Raw genomic sequence first — 20,100 nt, 5'->3', positions numbered from 1 at the left:
CTGATAAATACATCCATCCTATTTATTTAAATCCAGCATATTCTAAATATCCGAGCCATTAAATTCCATGAAGTATACAAAATAAATTATTATATATTGATAGTGTGGAATAAAAAACCTAACCAATAAGATTATATAGTTATATAGCACTAAAATGTAAATCATGTATTTAAAATATTTACGATAATATCAAAATTAATACATTTATAAAATTATAAGTTACCCTGCGGGTCAAATACTAGTAAGAATATTAAAACATAAGGTGGGTTTATAATGTATTTTTTCTTGCAGTTTAATCTGAAAAATTACGTTCCAAAATTATCATGACTCTTCATACTATGTGAATACTACAACTTCTTACAATTTATGAAACTCTCATCACTCTATCAAATAGCAATTGTTTAAAGAGAAAATTCGAAAAAGAGACACCTAGAACTTAAATTTGTCCCAATAGGACTTTTAGAAGATTATTTAGGGAAATAGCATTTAGATTTCTGAATATCTTTTAATATCTTTTAATTAACTATATTAATCTGAATTATAAATAATAATTTTCGTAATTGATTTTATTTTACATTAGAAAATATAAATGAAAAAAAAACAAGCAGAAAACAAAACGAGAGAGGTAAAACTAAAACTTTACCCTATTTTTTTCAGTTTTATTGTCTTCTCCACCTAAACCTTCTCAACCATCAATGGCGATTTAGAGTTTTGGAAAATCCTTGCTTTTTCATTGGTGTTCTTCCACTTTCTTTTGTCTCGTCTCTTTTACATCTTCCTCCTCTTTGTTTTCACACGCAAATCAACAAAATTGATTTGTTCTTCTTCTATGGATTTCGTCGGATAGTTCATTCACACTAGGTATCATCAATTTTATAAAAAACCAATGTTCTTTTACACTCGGTATGCAATTAATTCTATAGATTTTTAGAAGGGTAATTCTCTCAAATATCATTTTTAAAGTTTTTGTCATAAAAATAGCATTAAAAAAATGACCAAAATAGCCTTTTTTATTTTGAAAATTTTAATATTTATTTTTTATTTTTAAAATTTTGAAATTTTATCCCAAAACCCCACCCCTTAAAAATATATTTTTACTTTTAATAAAACTTATTTTGATCATTTTCTTTACTGAGAGCTATTTTTGTGACAAAAACTTAAAAAAAGTTATATCCTAGAGAATTTCTCTTCTTTTGAACCCTATATTTTTCCTGAGAAACAAATTGTTATCTCTTTTCAACTAAAATTAGTTCTATGGGTTGATACTAGAGTAGAATGTGATCAGTATTTGAGATTCTTTATGATTAACGTTTTGTGTGTAGATTATTGAAAGGTCTCGTGTTGCTGCAAGTTCATGAGTTATGAACCATTCTTGTTTTTTTTCTTTTATATAATATTGAATTTAGACTTTCATATGGTTTGATTTATGTGTTTGACTTGTCAGATCCGGTGAATGATGAATCAGTCTCTCCCTCGTTGGTTAAGTGGGCAATTTCTCACCCAAAGCAAACATTCCTGCAACCACACCTGTTACAATTGGTGACACAGCAGTGCAAGTGGATACTACAGTTTCTCTATCGTGTTTTAGTCCCCGAGCCTGATAAAATAAAAGGAAAAAACGACTAGAATCATGATGAATATCAAACAAAAGTCAGTTTTTTTTTTTTTGCAAACACTACTCTCTGTTTACTGAACGGTTTGATGATAAAAAATCTCCATATGAACATGAGTGAGTTTATGCATTTTTCAGGTTGTGAGATGTTGCTTGGAACATGCGGCCTCGGTTGCAAAAACGTTCTTGATGTCTGACTGTGGTTGTTGAGATTAAGGAGCCAAAACCAGTTTTTGCAGGCAACCTAATGGACAATTCAGATTACTCCTAATATAGAAGGATCAAGGAGATCATAAACATTATTGTTAATATTGTATATTTATTATATAAGATACTCATATATATTTGTATCTATCTAGTTTAGGAAAGATCTCTAGTATAAATATATATGTAACTCTAACCATTATTCTTATGAGAGTCAATATACAATTCTTCCAATCATCTACTCTCATCATATTATCAATATGGTATCAGAGCTACAATGATCTAACGATCTGCTATGTTCCTGTTTTTCTTTTATTTTCTTCAAGCTACAGAGCTTATTTATTTTTTGATTTCAAGCCATTGAGCTTCTATTATATTTTCTGTTAAGCTATATGCTTCCACCATTCATGTTCATGTGAACCTCTGAATCTAAGCCATTGAGCTTTTTGTTATTCAAGTCTACCATAGACCTCTGAATCCAAGCCTAGTGTTTTTTTATATTCATGCCTCATTTTTATCTTTATAATTCTTAAGCCATTGTGGCTTCACTTCCAAAATCAAAGCTTAATGCTTCTTGTTTTGTTTTTCTTAAAGCCATGGAGCTTCTTATTATTCATGTCTCCAAAGACCTCTGAATCGATTTCTTATTTTTGAAAAAAAAAAATATTTGTTCTATATTTCTTACGTATTAAAGAGAAAAAAAAAGACAAAAAAAAACATTAAAAAAATGGGTTTGTTATCAAGCCAAAGTGCTTCCTATCATCATTCAAGCTCATCAAACGTGCCTCTGAATCTATAAGCCTTCGACCTTCTATTTTCTGTTTCCAAGCCAAGGTGCTTCATCTCCAACAAGCAACACTCCCTCATGTAAGTGTTGACGCTACACATAGTCAACGAGAACACAACCACCAAAGGAGGCACATCATTATCATCTCTGTCCATTCACCTCCTCACAACCAACACCACCGTCTTCTCCTGCTGATCCAAATACTATAACGGCATTATTACTGAGTCAATCTCAAGCTAATTCCGCTACAAATCCATTACCACCTTGAGATTGAGGGGGCGTATAGAAGGATCAAGGAGATCATAAACATTATTGTTAATATTGTATATTTATTATATAAGATACTCATATATATTTGTATCTATCTAGTTTAGGAAACATCTCTAGTATAAATATATATGTAACTCTAACCATTATTCTTATGAGAGTCAATACAATATTCTTCCATCTCTTACTCTCATCATTCTCTACACCTAATACTCTGATTCCATTGATGGAAGCTTGGACAATAATATCAGAACTCATGTTTCTTCATCTCTCAATCTCTTTGACTTTGTCTTGTTGTTGGATATGGACACTGAGATAGACCAGCCAGATTTACTCTTGAAGATGAGAGATAAATGAACGTTCCAAAACGAGAGTAGCTCACCGGAATACATATTACTTTTAGCTTGCAAACAAAAGTTGATGTGCTAAGTGTAATGATTTTTTTGAACCAGAGCATAATGTGTTAAAAGTATTCAGGAGTAAACATTGTTGTAAGTTATCATATCTTAAGTCTAACATGTAAGTTTAAGCCACTTTCTGAGACATCATAATCCTATGTATTCATCAAATTTGTCCCCAAAAGAAGTTCGTAAGACACTTGAAAGTACATAGATACTGGAAGAGGCATAAGAGACTTTTTGTAATAACAAGAGAGAAAGAAAAAATGAGTAGCAAAAACATGAGCATCGCCTGCTACAGCTTCTGCTTATGTCACACTTGGAACCCAATTGTCTTTGGTAAATTATCTTTGTGTATACATACATGAGAAACGCTTGAATCATGGTCTTTTCTTTATCCTGCAGGACTCGAACTATTGTGGTAAGGATGATGGATTCTTTGATACTTTAAGACAAACCTTTGCCTAATATTATTATAGGTCTAACGCGTGAGTGATACCAAGAGTCTTTGTGTCCTAGTGGTTATATACCTTGTGATGTTGTTTTGGGTGGTGTGTTCGAACGATAAATCTATGTTTTTTTTACCTTTGCTCGAAATTTAGTTGATTCAAATATTGTGGGGAGAGAAGATATTGTGCGAAATTTAGTGTAGATTAATGAAAGATATTAATCGAAATATGGAAGTTTCTATATTTTTGTGATTTGGCTATAATATGTATCCTACGTTGTGCAGAACACTGTAGAGAGGGTGGGAAGTTTATTCTTCCGTAGACGTAACATAAGGTAAAAAGTAGAACATGTTATGATACAAACAAGAAAAGGAAATTCACAGAGTCGTGCCTATAAGTTGTAATAAAACTATAGGTAGACTAAAGACATCTTGTTAGAATATAACCTAACGAATTATAGCTTAGATAGAATATACAAGAAAAATTTGTTTGCGTTATATACCAGGATAGATCCATGTATAATACTTAGTATCCAATTTCTATATTAAGTAGATGGTTGGAATGAGTATTCTATCCTTATATAGGATATAAAATAAAATAAGATTCCACTAATTTTTAAACAATTTTAAACATATAAATAGTCATATTTATTTTTCTAATGGTTTTCATATTTTTTTATACTTTTAAAATTTTATTTACTATTTTCCCATTAGAAAAGGATAAAACTTAATGACCAAAAATATCAAAAATTCTATTGGGACAAATACAAGTTGAGAGTTTTTTCTTTTTTCAATTTCCCCTTGTTTAAATCACCTATTTTTAGAGATGATTCAGGCATCTAGATAATGTTAGATTTAAGCTCAAGTTTAAAATTAATATACGTAAACTCTATAACCTCCTAATTATTAAACCAAATTTTTGTGTTAAACTTTGACCAAATTGTATAAAACCCTCAGAATTTCCGGAGAATATAGAAGCTACATAACTCATTTGCCTTAACTAAGCTAGCGTAATCTGATGACACATATAGACCAATAACGCTTCACCTTGTGGAAGATGGTGATACTACTCGTCTAGTCCGTAGAAGAAGAGGTCACATGGAGCCAGTTATGAGAAGTGGGAGCAATTCGCCGTCGATGACGTGGAAAATCCTAGAAATGGCCCATCACCCCTCGTTAACCTCAAACTCAAACCGTCCTTTCTTGTCACTTTGTATATTATTTGTTTCATGTGGTCTTTTTCTACATGTTGAACTAGAAAAACAAATTAGGTAAATAATAAATAGAAAAAGATGGCGACGTGATTTGTTGTTATTAAATACTAACGTGTAATTGCTTTTGTTATATATCAATTTATTTGAATAAAAACTAACACCATATTTTTATTGATTTTATAAGAGTAGTGTTTCTATTAAAGTCAAACGGTTATCTTTATAGACAACTAGTGACGTACGTCGGTCTCCTACAAAACAAAAAATTATGCCAACGTGCAGAAAACACAACCAGAAGATGTTTTTGAAGGCTTTGTAGAACTTAAGTCAACAAAATGACAAAAGACCATGAATAAAGTGTCGAAAACCAGGTATTACGAACGGTTGGTTCCAAATCTAAAGGAAGATTAAGGTATGGACGTATGGTCCGAAATTCCTATTGGTTAATTAAAAAAAAGTGTTGAGAACCCGGAAAGAGTCAGAAATCAAATGAGAAAAGAGAATATCTGGCCCCTAATCCAAAAGGAGAATGGGGGTATAAAGAGTTACAACAATATTTTAGCATTGTTGAATTAAATAGATGACCAAATACTTCGTGTGAGAAAAGAAAGAGATGACCGAAAAATGGTTTGAAATATATGTATGGGACTAAGCATCCATGCGGAGGAAAGACACAGTGTTGCAAAAGTGTTTACATAGAGACTAAAGTTCTGAATATATGTTGCATGTTGTACATAAACATATGGATCTTCTCCTTGGTGGATGAATTAATATTTATATAAAGCTAACCTAACCCAGACTTAGATACTTGATATGCATGTAGTATCCGCATCAGTTATTGGTTCTATGGCTTGATCTATTATGACATATTCAAATGTTATACATTTACTTTATATCTGATACTTAGGTGCTAAATTTTTTTCCCATTTCTCAAAAGGACGCAGGGTCTGTGCTGCTCATAACGGATTTGGTGATGGAAGGCTACAAGAGTTTCCCAATACCTTTGTCCTTCTTACGTGTACTGAAATGTTGCTTTCACACAGCTTCATTAATTTGTTTTGGCCAAGTAGTCTTATCCATCACAATTTTCGGTTCATTAGTTCGTGTCCAAATATATAAAAAAAAACTGACTATTATATGCAGCTGAAAATCATATCAAATAAAATATGCTTAAATATTTGCTAAACTAGTTACATGTGAATCGTGATGAAAAAATATATTCTAAACCAAAAACGATAACTATCATCAAATTTCTTACTTTATTGTTTTTCGCTTAAATTTCCACATATTTTAAACATAAAAATAAGATGAATTATTTAGTTTATTTTAAACTATACAAGAAATTATTCATTCCATATTTTTCATATAATTTGTAATTTTCTGTCAAATTTCTAATTATATTCATTTATAATATAGTGTTTCAAAAAAAAAATCATTTATAATATCTAGCTTTTCCAACCTTCTCCCTCTGCTTTTAGAATTTCTTACAGAATACTAGAAATAAATAAATAAAAAGGGATATTTATTTTAGGATGGAGAATTTCATAATACAAAATATATATTACTTCAAATACAAAATAATTAGCCAAAATGAAAAAAAAATACTTAAAATATATGGTTACAATAAATTAGATACATGTAATAAATTAAATGACAAGACCATATATTATATAGTCCAAGATTTATCACCAAAAAAAAAAAGATTTATTACCACAAACAGAAATAGCGCATAGAGGAAAGAAAAGAAACTGTACCTTCTCTGCATATAATTGTTTGTAAGCCTGACCATACATCAGCGACACAGTCTCTCTATATGTCTCTTTCGAGTTTCACAAACCTCCCTTCTATGGCGGCAGCACTCTCATCAATCGCCGTAACACTCAAACCACTCAACTGCTCTTTCTCTTCCTCTAACTCTCGCCTCAGTCACCACCCTATCTCCGCCGCCGTGTTCCCACCGTCTCTCAGATTCAACACCTTTCGACGATGTAAGAACATCACCATCTGTTTTGTCATTGAAGATCAGAAACAAAGCTGTCCCGACATCTTGACGACGTCGAGGCTTGAGAAAGAGGAGAGGAAGAAGTCGGAGAGATTCACTTATCTAATCGCTGCTATGATGTCGAGCTTCGGCATTACTTCCATGGCAATCATGTCCGTTTACTACCGATTTTATTGGCAAATGAAGGTTAAAAAAGAACACAAAAGTTCATCAAAATGTTCAATATTTTCCGACAGGATTTTGAAACTGAGACTTGGTTTTTGTTTGGACTTAGGGAGTTGAGGTACCAGTATCAGAAATGTTTGGTACATTTGCTTTCTCAATTGGTGCCGTCGTAAGTTAAATTTCTGTCCTTAACGACACTCATGGATGAGTGTATCCGTCGAGTAGTCCGGTTACCATATTTTTTTGTAATATCTTTCACTAAAAAAAATGTTTGGGTTTAAAGGTTGGGATGGAATTCTGGGCAAGATGGGCTCATGAAGCTCTCTGGCACGCTTCGTTGTGGAACATGCATGAGGTAACTGTTTTTGTTTCCGGTTTACAAAAATAACTTAAAGTGTTCTTTGTGCACTTAAACCGGTTTTTGTTTGGGGTAGTCTCATCACAAACCTAGAGAAGGAGCGTTTGAGTTAAACGATGTGTTTGCTATAATAAACGCGGTTCCTGCGATTGGTCTTCTTTACTATGGATTCTTCAATAAAGGACTTGTTCCGGGTCTCTGCTTCGGTGCGGTAAGTCCTTCTCCTTCTCCCTCTTTTTATCTTCTTTGACAATAAAGTTATATATTTTGATTGGTCTTTGACTCTTAGAAAACTATATTTAGTTTTAGTTATCTCACAGAAACCAAAAGAACATGAAACATGGTTTAGTAAAAGTAGATTAAACTACTAAATCAGTAAATTCAACGGAATTTCGTGAGACAGAGATAGGTATATTTAGAATAGTTTATGATTGTCGTAAACTGTAAGATGTTTTCAACGTGACTGAAACAATAATAACTAAATTTATTACATTTAAAATTCATTGACCTGCGGTTTAGCCACGGTTGCATATCAATACTATTAAAAGGGAAGGATTTTGAAAAAATCTATCTATAAAAGTTGTTTGGACTTATTACTTTTAAATTTTTTTGGACTTACCTTCTATATTATAACAATAATTGACAATCTTTTTTACTCTATAGACCTCCCATTATTACTCTAACCATGCGAATTGTATACATTATTATTTATAACCACTAAAACCGATTGCTAAACCACCCTACCTAAACAAAATACATTACATGAACCAAAACCAAAGCATAACCTATTATAACTGTTACCTTAACGAAATATTCATTTCCCTCACATACTACCATCGACTACAAAACACATTACATGTAAGACACTTATAGAAGCTTTATACAAGATTTGGGTGTAAGATTATATGATTCAAACACTAAATTTCATTAGTGAAATAATCTTCAAGATTATATGATTCAAACACTAAATTTCATAATTATGAAAAGCAAAACAAAACCAAACCCGCGCTTTCAAGCGCGGGTCAAAATCTAGTTGGAGTTTAATTAGCTATCATTTTTTGTTGAACTAATTTGATGCATTAAAATAAATGAAACCAATATATACAGAGATTGAGCTATATAGTTTTGTTTTATGAACAAAGCTATATAGTTTGTTACAAGTTTGAAGGAATCTATAGAGTATTGCAAAGTGATATTAAGCCAAAAGTAATTATGAGTTACGATTACCTCTACCTTTCGATACATGCTTTCCCCTCCCTTTGACTAGTGTCCATTCCATTTTCTGACCTTTCTGGGTTGGTTTACAGATCTCCCACCTCTTCTAGTAGCTGACTTTCTTAAAGGTTTGGTTTTACACATGGGCAGGGACTAGGAATAACAGTGTTTGGAATGGCCTATATGTTCGTCCACGATGGACTTGTGCACAAGAGATTCCCTGTAGGTCCCATTGCCAATGTCCCTTACTTTCGGAAGGTCGCCGCCGCTCACCAGGTTTAATACCATAATCCAACGGTCTAGTTGTCTTTTCTTAGTTTCATAATTACTATCTGTTGATCCGGTTTACAATATTAGTTTAACAAATATGGTTTTCAGCTACACCACACAGACAAATTCAAAGGTGTACCATATGGGTTGTTTCTTGGACCCAAGGCAAGACCTAACATCCCTTGAAAAGCAAATTTTTTGCATGTTATTTTTAATGTTAACACGTGAGTTTGTTAATTTGTATGGTTTGGGGTTGGTTTTGGATGGTGCAGGAAGTGGAAGAAGTGGGAGGCAAGGAAGAGTTGGAGAAAGAGATAAGTAGGAGAATCAAATCGTACAACAAGGGTTCCACCTCTTAATTATTTGTTGAGTTGAAGTTAATTAAAAAATAAGTAGGGAAGATTCGGGCTAATTGGCCTTTTGAGTTACAAATTTGAAATGACTGAAATATAACAAAGGCCCTTTTTCATTTGCAATGGGTGAATCCGGGCTTTAAAAGCGCATGATTATATTTTATTTAATTAAAAAAATGTTTTTACATGATTTATATATTTATATAATTTTACATGATTTATATATTTAAATAATTTTACATGATCTATATATTTATTATTTAACTTAATTTAAAATAAGTTGTATTCTTATATGCTTTATATTCCGTTTCAGTAATAGTGTGTCTAGGTAATCTTTGAGTTTGTTTGTATTTAATTATATCGATTGATTGTTTGATGACCAAGTTGATCAAATGAGATATTTTAATATCCAATGATTTCTGGAATGAATTTCTTTGAAAATAATGAATATATTACGAAAGCTAAAAAACGGAATTGGTTAACGAATATACTAGTAATATATATTCTTTTATGAATAAAATCGATTTTCATATTAATGATTACTTTATATATATATTTTGAATTCTAAAATCGATATTCATATTAATGGTTACTAAAAGTTTAATTCAGTTTTTTTTAAATATATTATAAACATCATACAGTGATTAATTGATAAATATTTTACGAACTCTAAACGATCTTTAGATGTATGAAGCATAGGCAATAAATGGTTTGATATGAGATATATATTAGGTGCAATGTGATTGGTATATGCCACTCCTTTTTTTTTTGTTAATTTTGATAATTCTAATACACTGTTTCGATGGGTCTTATAATTGGTCGAGAGAAATAATTCTTGGCTACAATCTGATTAATCAGAAACTGCAATGATTCCTATTGGTTGAATATATATGTTGAAAAATAGTATAAATTATTCTAAAAAAATAGTGACATTCCTTTGTAAATAATTTTGAAAAACCAAAGGAAAGAATCATAATAGAGATTTTTTTTTTTGACAACGAAAAGCCATTTTATTATTCAAGAGATTCTGCTTTATTAGTATATATATGAAGGTAAAATGTTAGATTTTGAGTGATATATTTTACACATGAAATTATCTCCTAGTTTAGTTAAAAATCTTTCAAATCAAATGAATTATAAGGATATATCAAATTTGACTAACACAAGATTTTAAATGTTATATTCAAATCTTTAATTGAATAACACTAGATTTAAAATTCATCTATTGAGAATATTGTAAATATAAAAACTAATAACATTTTATTTTAAAATCTTTTAATATAGATATTTTAAACATAATAACTAATAATACTATTTTAATAAAAAAATTAAAATCTTTTTTTTGTCAATTTTTTATTATAACCATGGGATATAAAAGAAGCATTACAGACTCGAACCCATTAAAGCTTTTACTATCACATTGCACATATATTACACGTGTTAAAACAAGTGTAGACCAACCCTAATCTCAAACAACACGTGTTAGAGCCTAGGGTCTTCATGGTGCCGCCATCGTATATTCCGGGATCTGCTCACCAACGATCTTCCCTACTGCAATGCCGCATCAAAATACTGCTATGGTCTTTCTGTGTTTTTCGCCATGGGATGTATAAGGATTTAGTAAAGTGTGTGTTGTATTCATTCACGTAGAAGAGTATATATACAAAGTAGATATGCTAAGCTAAAGGGGAATATGAAATAAGTATATAACAAAAAATATGTTCTAGGCATTATTCTATATATTATATATCATTTCTCTATACCCCGTCAAGTTGAAGATGAGATGTCTTGAATCCCCGGATTGAACAACAAGTAACTGAAAGTAGTAGACGGTAATGCCTTGGTTAGAATATCTGCGGGCTGTTCTTTTGTAGAAATATGTTCACTGGTTATGAGCTTGTCTTGTACAGCGTCCTTTACTTGATGATAGTCAATATCTATATGTTTTGTGCGTTCATGGAAAATTGGATTCATAGCAGATTTACTATCACAAAATAGCTTCATTGGTTGAGAATGAACAATACCAAAAGTGCGTAGAAACTGTTCAATCCACTTCCGTTCGCGTAAGGAGTAAGCCATAGACCGATTTTCTGCTTCAGCAGATGAAACATAGACAGTGTTATGCTTCTTTGTTTTCCAAAAGACCGGGGAGTTTCCGAGGAGTACTATATAATCGCTAAGTGGTCATCGTGTGAGAGGACATGCTTGACAAATGCAATAAGCGTTATTTGAAGTGATGTGTCAGATTGAAGCATAATACTGTGAGCAGGATTGCCTTTGAGATACCGGACAGTCCGTAAAGCTGCATCGAAATGATCTTGGTGCGGTGCTTTCATGAATTGAGAATGAATATGAACAGCATATGAGAGTTCAGGTCTAGTTAATTGAAGATAAATGAGGCGTCCGACTAGTCTTCGATAGGATTCTAGTTTAGGAAGTAATGGACCATCCGCAAGAGCAAGCTTATGGTTGAGTTCTATCAGAACTGCAGACGGTTTAGAACCAAGTAGGCCAGTCTCAGTGACGATGTCAAGTGCATAATTCTATTTTTGGGATTCAACCATAGTTATGTACCGTCTTTCATGAGCTTCGTTGTATTAATTTATGTATATGTTTGTTTTGTTAATACTAGTCTATGGTGAACTAGTTTAACCATTTCTTATGTTGTTATCGTTCTTAACGGTTAACTTGTTTTTTCGGATTTTAACTGTTTTGATTTGTTACGCAAAATACTTCTCAGTATTACTACTTTTTACAATTGAAACAAAACACAAAGTATTTCTAAGTTGTACTAAGTATTACAAAACCGAATTGGCAAAACTGGTTGTGTTAATGAATTGGTAGAACCGAATTGATATTTCTAAATTATTTGGTTGAACTTACATTACTCAATTTGATAGAAGAATAAATGAACTAGTTGTGTAACTTAAATGATTTTGTTTTGCGTACCCAGTTGGAAAACACTAGAGTTTACTAGAATATAATTAATTATAAATGAATAAATGGTTTGGTTGTACTTACATCCCTCGATTTTATTAGAAAATAAATTTATTTTTGAGTTTTCTTACATCATTAATCAAGGGATTTGGTTTTACAAATTTAATAAGGCAACGTTGGAAAATAAACTGGTTGCGTGTGATGATAATAAGCATTCATTTTAGACACATCTATAATTACCCTCCTCCTCATTAGAGTAAGAAACAAGAACAAATATCCATACAAGTAAGAGGTTTTATTCCGTTTCCAAGCGTTTCATCTCTCTCTTTCTCATATCATATCCGATATAATTTGATTGTGGTTAGTTTCAGGTTAAGATGTCTGGCACATCACAAGATATTTAAAAGATGGGAAAAAAACAGCTGGAACACTATCGGGCCATCCTTCACATCATGAGAAAAAGAATGAAAAAGGCACTCTGCCGAAATAGAGAAGTACTCTATTTCAGATCAAATAGAGTTGCTTGATGAGATTATGGAGAAAGGGGTGTCTTACTTCAACATCAAGAAAGAGAATGACACACTCTCGGCAGAGCTCCTCCTTTCAGAGGAGAAGTTAACAACAATCAAAGTCTCGTATATAAACTGGGACAAGCTAGGGAAGTCCTTCATGTCCAAGCCTGAGTGGCCCCTCCTCCTTTATCAAATTTTTTGTAAATATTTATGTTTTTATTTGTATTTTCGGAACCAGAAAACATTGACTTCACCGGTTTTTAAACCGGATTATTATAAGTTGCTTTTGCGGATATTATTTGGGTGTCCTATTATTTATGCTTGTTATCTGGATTGCTTCGTTTTGCTAAAGTAAAGGTTCAACTTTGTCATACTTTAGCAAGTTTTTACCCCACAGCTTTTGTCACATTGACAACTTCTAGGATTACGTTGGATAAGAAGTAGAGAAAAGCCATTTTCAGTCCACACGAGTTGGTTTTGTTTGATGGAAATGAAGATGAATTTCTTTACTTCTATTTCCTTTATATTTGTCATACTTCAACAAAGTTCTGATCAATAACTTTTGTCACATTCTTAGGAGCTGGATAAGAAGTAGAGAGAAGCCTGTCAAAGTTCCACTATATTTTACGGAATTATACCATTTTCATTTTGCTCATGTATAAATCTGCCTTAAGTTTTACTGGTTTGTACAATTTTACTTTACCTATTGTATAAAGTTACACTGAATTTTGCTGAGTTACATAAGACAAATTTATTAGAAGAAACGAAATGCATTTATGAGTTTCGGTTTTACGAAGCTAATGAGAATGTGCAAAATTGGACAAAAGTTGGAAAACACTCGGAATAGTTTACTAGAATATGAATAAATAAAATTTCATAAATAAACTTAAATGATTTGGTTGAACTTACATCACTCGATTTAATTAGAAGATTGGAAAATATAAATGCATTTATGAGTTTAGGTTTTATGAAGCTAATGATGCAAAGTTGGAAAACACTCAAGTTTACTAGAATATAAATAATTATAAATTCATAAGTAAACTGGTTATGTTAAATGATTTGGTTCAACTTACATCACTCGATTTTATTAGAAGAATATAAATGCATTTATGAGTTTTGGTTTTACAAAGCTAATGATGCAAAGTTGGACAAAAGTAAAACTCTGTAAAGTTCTACCTAGTTGTAAAACACAACCGAAGAGTCACATTTATTGGAAAATGAACTCATGTGTCCCTTTACAGTCACATTCATTGGAAAATTCTTGGGACGGTTGCGTAAGTGCATTCATTTCCCTTTAGAATCCTAACAGTCTCGTTCATCAAATCCAATACATTTATCTTTAAATACCCTCCCCCTCACTTTATACACCAGAGTTTGTTCTGATTTCCTTTACACTGCCATGTTAAAATGTCGGGATATATTGACTTTAAGAGGAAGCCTCTGATGGAGGATGAATACGGGCAAACCGCTGAAGATTGAAAAAGGGAAGGCTGAATTAAGAGAGCGGTACCGGGCGATCCTCCAAATAGTGGAGGATCAGCAAACTGAGATTGAAAAAGGCACTCCGCCCAAGTTGAGCTCTACTCTTTTTCAGATCAAATCGAGTTGCTCGATGAGATGATCGACACGGAGGGGGGTGGGGAGAGGGGGCTGTTCGATATCCAGGCAGAGAAAGACAGACTCTGAGCCAAGCTCCTCTGTGCGGAGGAGAAATTAAAGGCTATCAAAGTCCCTTACATTGACTGGGACAAACTTGGCGAGAGCTGGTTTTTGTCTCAGTCTTGAGTGGCCTCTCCTCCGTCCTCTCCCTAATCTAAAATTTTAAAAGCTTATGTTTTCTTTTTGTTTCTCAAACATTAAAACATTGCCGTTTCCTGTTACTAAACCGGATATGTATGTTTTTGCAGTTATTTTGATTATATTATCTATGCTTATAATGTGGATTGCTAAGTTTGTCAAAGTTTGTCGCACTTCGGAAAAAAAATTACTCCACAGCTTTTGTCACATTGACAACTCGTTAGAAGACGTTGGATAAGAAGTAGATTCAAACTCTCCCCATTGAAGATAAGTTCCTTTGCTTTTATTTTTCTTTAAATTTCTCCTTCTTTTGCAAAGTTTTAATTCACAGCTTTTGTCACATATCTAGGTCATTGACAACTCGTAAGATGATGCTGTATACAAAACATGGAGAAGCCATTATTTGTTAGAACGAGTTCTCATTTGATGAATTTTTACATTACGTCTGATGATGATGCATCTGAGTTCTATTGCACTAAGTTTGAGTTATACCATTTTCCTTTTCTTCTTGTTTGTTTTGTTGTGCTTTTGTATGTGTTTTGTTAAAACAGTGATCAAGTACCGGTTGTTATACTGATTTTAATTCTTTGTATTTCTTACATCAATAATCAATATACGATCTATCAAGTCCTCATCATATACAAACGAAATTTTATACAATCGAAATCAGTTGAAGTTTTAATAAGCTGTCCAAAGTTTTTTAGTTTCTTTTTTTTCTTTTTTTGCTAAAAGATAAATATCATTATGAAAATGAACGTTTGAGGTTTACAAAATGTTGACACAAACTGTAAGACCACTATGATTGATTACATGGCAAAAAAGTTTAAAAAACATGTAATCAAAAGACAATCGAACCTGAAGCCGTTCTGCCTTAGAGCGAACAGGACAACAAGGATCAATACAACACTTGAAGAGTCGGGAGAAAGAGCACAAACGAAATAGGCATATGGAGAGACTGGATAACCGGAGATTGAGGGACACGACGCTAGCATGAAGTTGTTTCATACGATTGCCTGAACCAATACTTTCCTCTGAGACACATAGACAAGCCCGCTCAAGGACCGCCCTCTCAGTCCGGGCTGGGCAAGAACTGATCCTAAATTCCAGCATAGACAGGACAACACGTAACCACAGGTGCTTAATAGCGCTCAACAAACCCAACCAAACTCGTCCTCTAAGTCGGTTAAGGGTAAGGGGCAGCATCACCACCTCCTGGGTCTTACTCCCTCCTCGAGCTGCAAGGTGCAACCCCAATATCTAAGAGACCAAGAGACGCCACTGCCATATTCGTTTAAGCCTACAAATCATACCCACTCTCACAAGCAACGCTAATCAATATCAAAGGGGGAAAGAGGAGCTACTAGAGCATCGACTCAATAGCAAGAACGCCTAATCTCGACCCGTAAAAAGAAATCTCAGTAAACGAAGTCTGAGGTCCCGGGACCTCTATCTCAGGCGGAGCATATCCGATTTACCTTTGAATCGAAAAAGCAAGAAGCGACGTTTGTGAACCTTGCCGTCGAGGTGCTTTGACGTCGGGAGAGGAGGCGCGTTCATCGGCGAAGAGAAGCTTCATACTGTCGGCACAGTCGCTAGAGGAGCCTAGATACGAAGCATCTCCAATTCGTACAACCGCAGACGAGCCACAGACTCGCGAACGACGGCGCCGAAAACAGAGACCCATCACCAACAGAACCACGACGGAGAGGAAGTTGGATTTGGCGGGAGTTTCATGGGCCCTCTCGCAGCGCCTTGGGGGCACTGGAGAGGCAAGGTGAACGATGGAGACGAAGACTCGATGAAACTAGAGTTGAGAGAGTTTATTTGGGGGCGCGTGTTCGTACGCGATCTTTTTTTCAGCCTTGCTCTTCGAAAAAGTTTTTTAGTTTCACCAAGTTTTAGTAAATTATACATTTTGGGTTCGTTTTTAACTCCTCTTTCGATGGGTTATTTGTGACTCGTCTCTTGTTGTCAAATAATTCTTTCGGTCATGAAAATGAGGAATGAGAGGATATATTGGAAAGCGCCTAAGATTGAAGATTTATTTGATCCCACCATTGTTTCAATGAAGTCGATTTCCGATTTAGATTGACCCGATAGATATTCAATTGGACTATACAGTCCACCTGGATGGATTGTAGTTCTTTAAATTGTATCTTGGTTTTGTGATCTTATACTCTGCTTTCGGGATTAAATAATTTATAATATTAAAGCAGAATCCCTCTTATGATTCTTTCCTTACTTTTCTATTATAATTACAATGCCATGCCACTAACATTTAATTATATTGATATTATTTATTTAAAATAAACAACTGAATATTTCCAATATTTATGGTAACTAATACTTTCCATATTTTTGTGAATGATAATAATTTTAATTTTATGCAATCTATACTTTCCATTTAATTTAAACATTTAACATTCTAACTGTTGGTTCTACTAAAATAAGTTTTATCTGATATAGTTTTAAATTAAATGTAATTCTTTTTTAAAATGATATTAAATAAATTTCATGAATATTTTCGTTACAAAACTATAATTTTACAAAAAACATAATTAACAATTTCTAATTATTTTTAAATTAATATTTAAAAACCTAAAAGAAAGTGGATTTTTTTCTAAACCAACCTATGATTGAGGAAAGTTGCCACAAATACCACATTCGTAGTATCACTTTTCATGTTTACACTAAGCATTTCTACCCTCACTTTTAATGAAGGGTAAAAGACATTTATACCCTAAAGTTAACTAATCTAAACTTAGGGTTTAGAGTTGAGGGGTGAGGTGGGGTAGGGTTTTTGGAATATAAAATTTAGAATTCTAATAAATACTTAAAAATATAAAAAATAGTTTCAAACATAATTTTTGATTTCAAAAAATTTTTTGAGAAAAAATCGAAAAATATTCAAAAAAAAGTTATAAAAAAGTTTGAATTTGAAAAAGTATAATTCGAAAACATAAAAAAAAAATTTATTTTTTATTTAAATAATAATTTATTATATATCTATACTATACTAAAAGGGAGATATAAGCCATGGAGAGGGTGTCCACATAGGATAGAAAAATCAACCAATCAGAGAACCCGAAATTGCCATGTCATCTCATTTATTTTTCGTAAAAAATAAAAAAACAATGCGAAGGTGGGAATCGAACCCGGGTTAGTATGATATATATAGGACAGTTACCACTAAGCCATTGAAACTTTCTTGGACACATATACAAAAACCACTAAGTATATAGTCACAAACTCTTATGTACATTTACAATAATATGAATTCAACTTTCAAGACTCCGATACTTTGTTTTGTAAAAAAAAAATAAGTAAGTGACTAAGCTAATATATTCTTAGAAAGTGTGAGAACGTTGACAAATATGAAAAAGCATAGATTTTTGTTTTCGTGACAAAGTTAAGATTTTGTAAAAGTAAGTTTAACATATAAATTTTCGTGACAAATATGAAAAAGCATAGATTTTTGTAAAATTTTGACAAAACAACTCATAACATACTTCTCTAATGTCTTAATAAAATATTATTTAAGGGTGCAATAATTAAATATATTAATTCAATAAATTTTGTAATTTATAGACAAAACAATAACACAACAAATTTTGAAACATTTGTTTAACCTATCGATTTTTTTTCATGAGAATCCAACTAAACAAGATAAAAATAATAATTAGATTTACAAATATTTAATTACCATTTTATTCAATTTTGATTAATTTCAAATTGTCATAATGTATCTTTTTGAAGTTACAAATATGAAAAAGCATAGATTTTTGTACAATTTGACAAAACAACTCAAAACATATTTTTCTAATGTCTTAATAAAATATTATTTAAGGATGCAATAATTAAATATATTAATTCAATAAATTTTATAATTTATAGACAAAACAATACCACAACAAATTTTGAAACATTTGTTTAACCAATCGATTTTTTTTCCATGAGAATCCAACTAAACAATTAGATTTACAAATATTTAATTACCATTATTCAATTTTGATTCATTTTAAATTGTAATAATGTATCTTTTTGAAGTTACAAAAAATAATGTTCTTTCTTTATTACACTAGCATTATATATAGATTCTATATACACAAAATAAATATAATATAACAACATAAGCTTGCTTTCCCCGATTCATATGAAAACTTTTTAAGTTATCCACCAAAGCAAATTAATTAAATCAATGAAATTGATAAAATACAGCAAATTAATATATAATTTTATTTTAAATTAAATTATTTAAAAAGTGTATTTTCGTTAAAACAAAATAATAAATAAGTAAAACTGATTTGATGGTAATTTTTATGATATATATATATATATATATATCAATTCCGTGAAAGAAATAGAAGCTTAATATGAAAAAAAATCTTAAATACAAAAACCTCTAAAAATTAACAAAAAAACTAATAAATTAAACTATGATATCACTTAAAAGCTTCTTAGACCATATTAATAAAATATTTAAGCGATAATTAGACAAATTTGATTTTTTTTTCAGCAAAAAGTTTATTATTAATTAGCATCAGTTATTTCAAGATGTTTAAGAAATGGTGGACAAAAAGTAGAATGGACATTAATGATATATGAACTATGAATAGTACTTTGTGAAGCAAACTTAGATAACATATCTGCACATCCATTTTCAGTCCTTTTTGATGCCTAAATTCAATTTCTTCAGAGTAGTTATTCCACAAATAAATCGTATGAGATATTGTTTTGATATGTAGATTTGTTTTTTCAATGTTAAGAAGATTGATAACTGTAAAAATGTCTCCTTCGTATATGATATGTCTATAACCGAGTCTCCAACATGAGACAAGTTTGTGTAAAAAGTAAATAATTTTATTTTTCTTATATTATATAATCAATATATATTATTTACTGATAATAAAAATATAGTTATTCATCGATCACAAATATCTATGCAAATATGTGAATCAAGTACAATAATCAAACAACATAATGATTTCCACAAAGAAATCTAAAAAATATATTTATGTTTTTTTTTGTCATCATATATTTATGTTATGTAGTCATATTTTATATTTTTTAAATAATGTAATACAATATTATACATTATTTTTTAGAATTGAGAAATACATATATCAGTTAGACAAATTAAGCGATAATTAGACAAATTTGATTTTTATTTTGTGAGCAAAAAGTTTATTATTAATTAGCATTACTTATTTCAAGATGTTTAAGAAATGATGGACAAAAAAATAGGATGGACATAAATGATATATGAACTATAAATAGTTTTTTGTAAAGCTGACTTAGATAACACATATGCACATCCATTTCCAGTCCTTTTTTATGCATAAATTCAATTTTTTCAGAGCAGTTATTCCACAAAGAGATCGTATGAGATATTGTTTTGATATTCAGATTTGTTTCTTGATTGTTAAGAAGATTGATAAGTGTAAAAATGTTTCATTCGAATATGATATGTCTATAACCGAGTCCCCAACATGAGACAAGTTTGTTAAAAAGTAAATAATTCTATTTTTCTTATATTATATAATAAATATATATTATATATTATT

The 20,100-nt window shown here is 31.4% G+C and overlaps 1 protein-coding gene across 1 annotated transcript; it reads left to right on the top strand.

Moving 5' to 3' along the window:
* Positions 1-1,918: 1,918 nt before the first annotated feature.
* On the top strand, positions 1,919-15,157 carry LOC103844746 (beta-carotene 3-hydroxylase 2, chloroplastic). The gene is made up of 7 exons (XM_009121555.3): positions 1,919-7,115; positions 7,204-7,263; positions 7,378-7,449; positions 7,529-7,663; positions 8,818-8,943; positions 9,046-9,102; positions 9,210-15,157. The coding sequence occupies exons 1-7, from the start codon at positions 6,741-6,743 to the stop codon at positions 9,294-9,296; spliced, it is 912 nt and encodes a 303-aa protein (XP_009119803.1). The 5' UTR covers positions 1,919-6,740; the 3' UTR covers positions 9,297-15,157.
* The last annotated feature ends 4,943 nt before the right edge of the window (positions 15,158-20,100 follow it).

The sequence above is a fragment of the Brassica rapa genome, chromosome A10 (genome assembly GCF_000309985.2).
Source record: "Brassica rapa cultivar Chiifu-401-42 chromosome A10, CAAS_Brap_v3.01, whole genome shotgun sequence".
Classification (NCBI taxonomy): domain Eukaryota; kingdom Viridiplantae; phylum Streptophyta; class Magnoliopsida; order Brassicales; family Brassicaceae; genus Brassica; species Brassica rapa.
The sequence above is the reverse complement of the archived record's forward strand: the minus strand, read 5'-3'. Positions and strand labels throughout refer to the sequence as shown.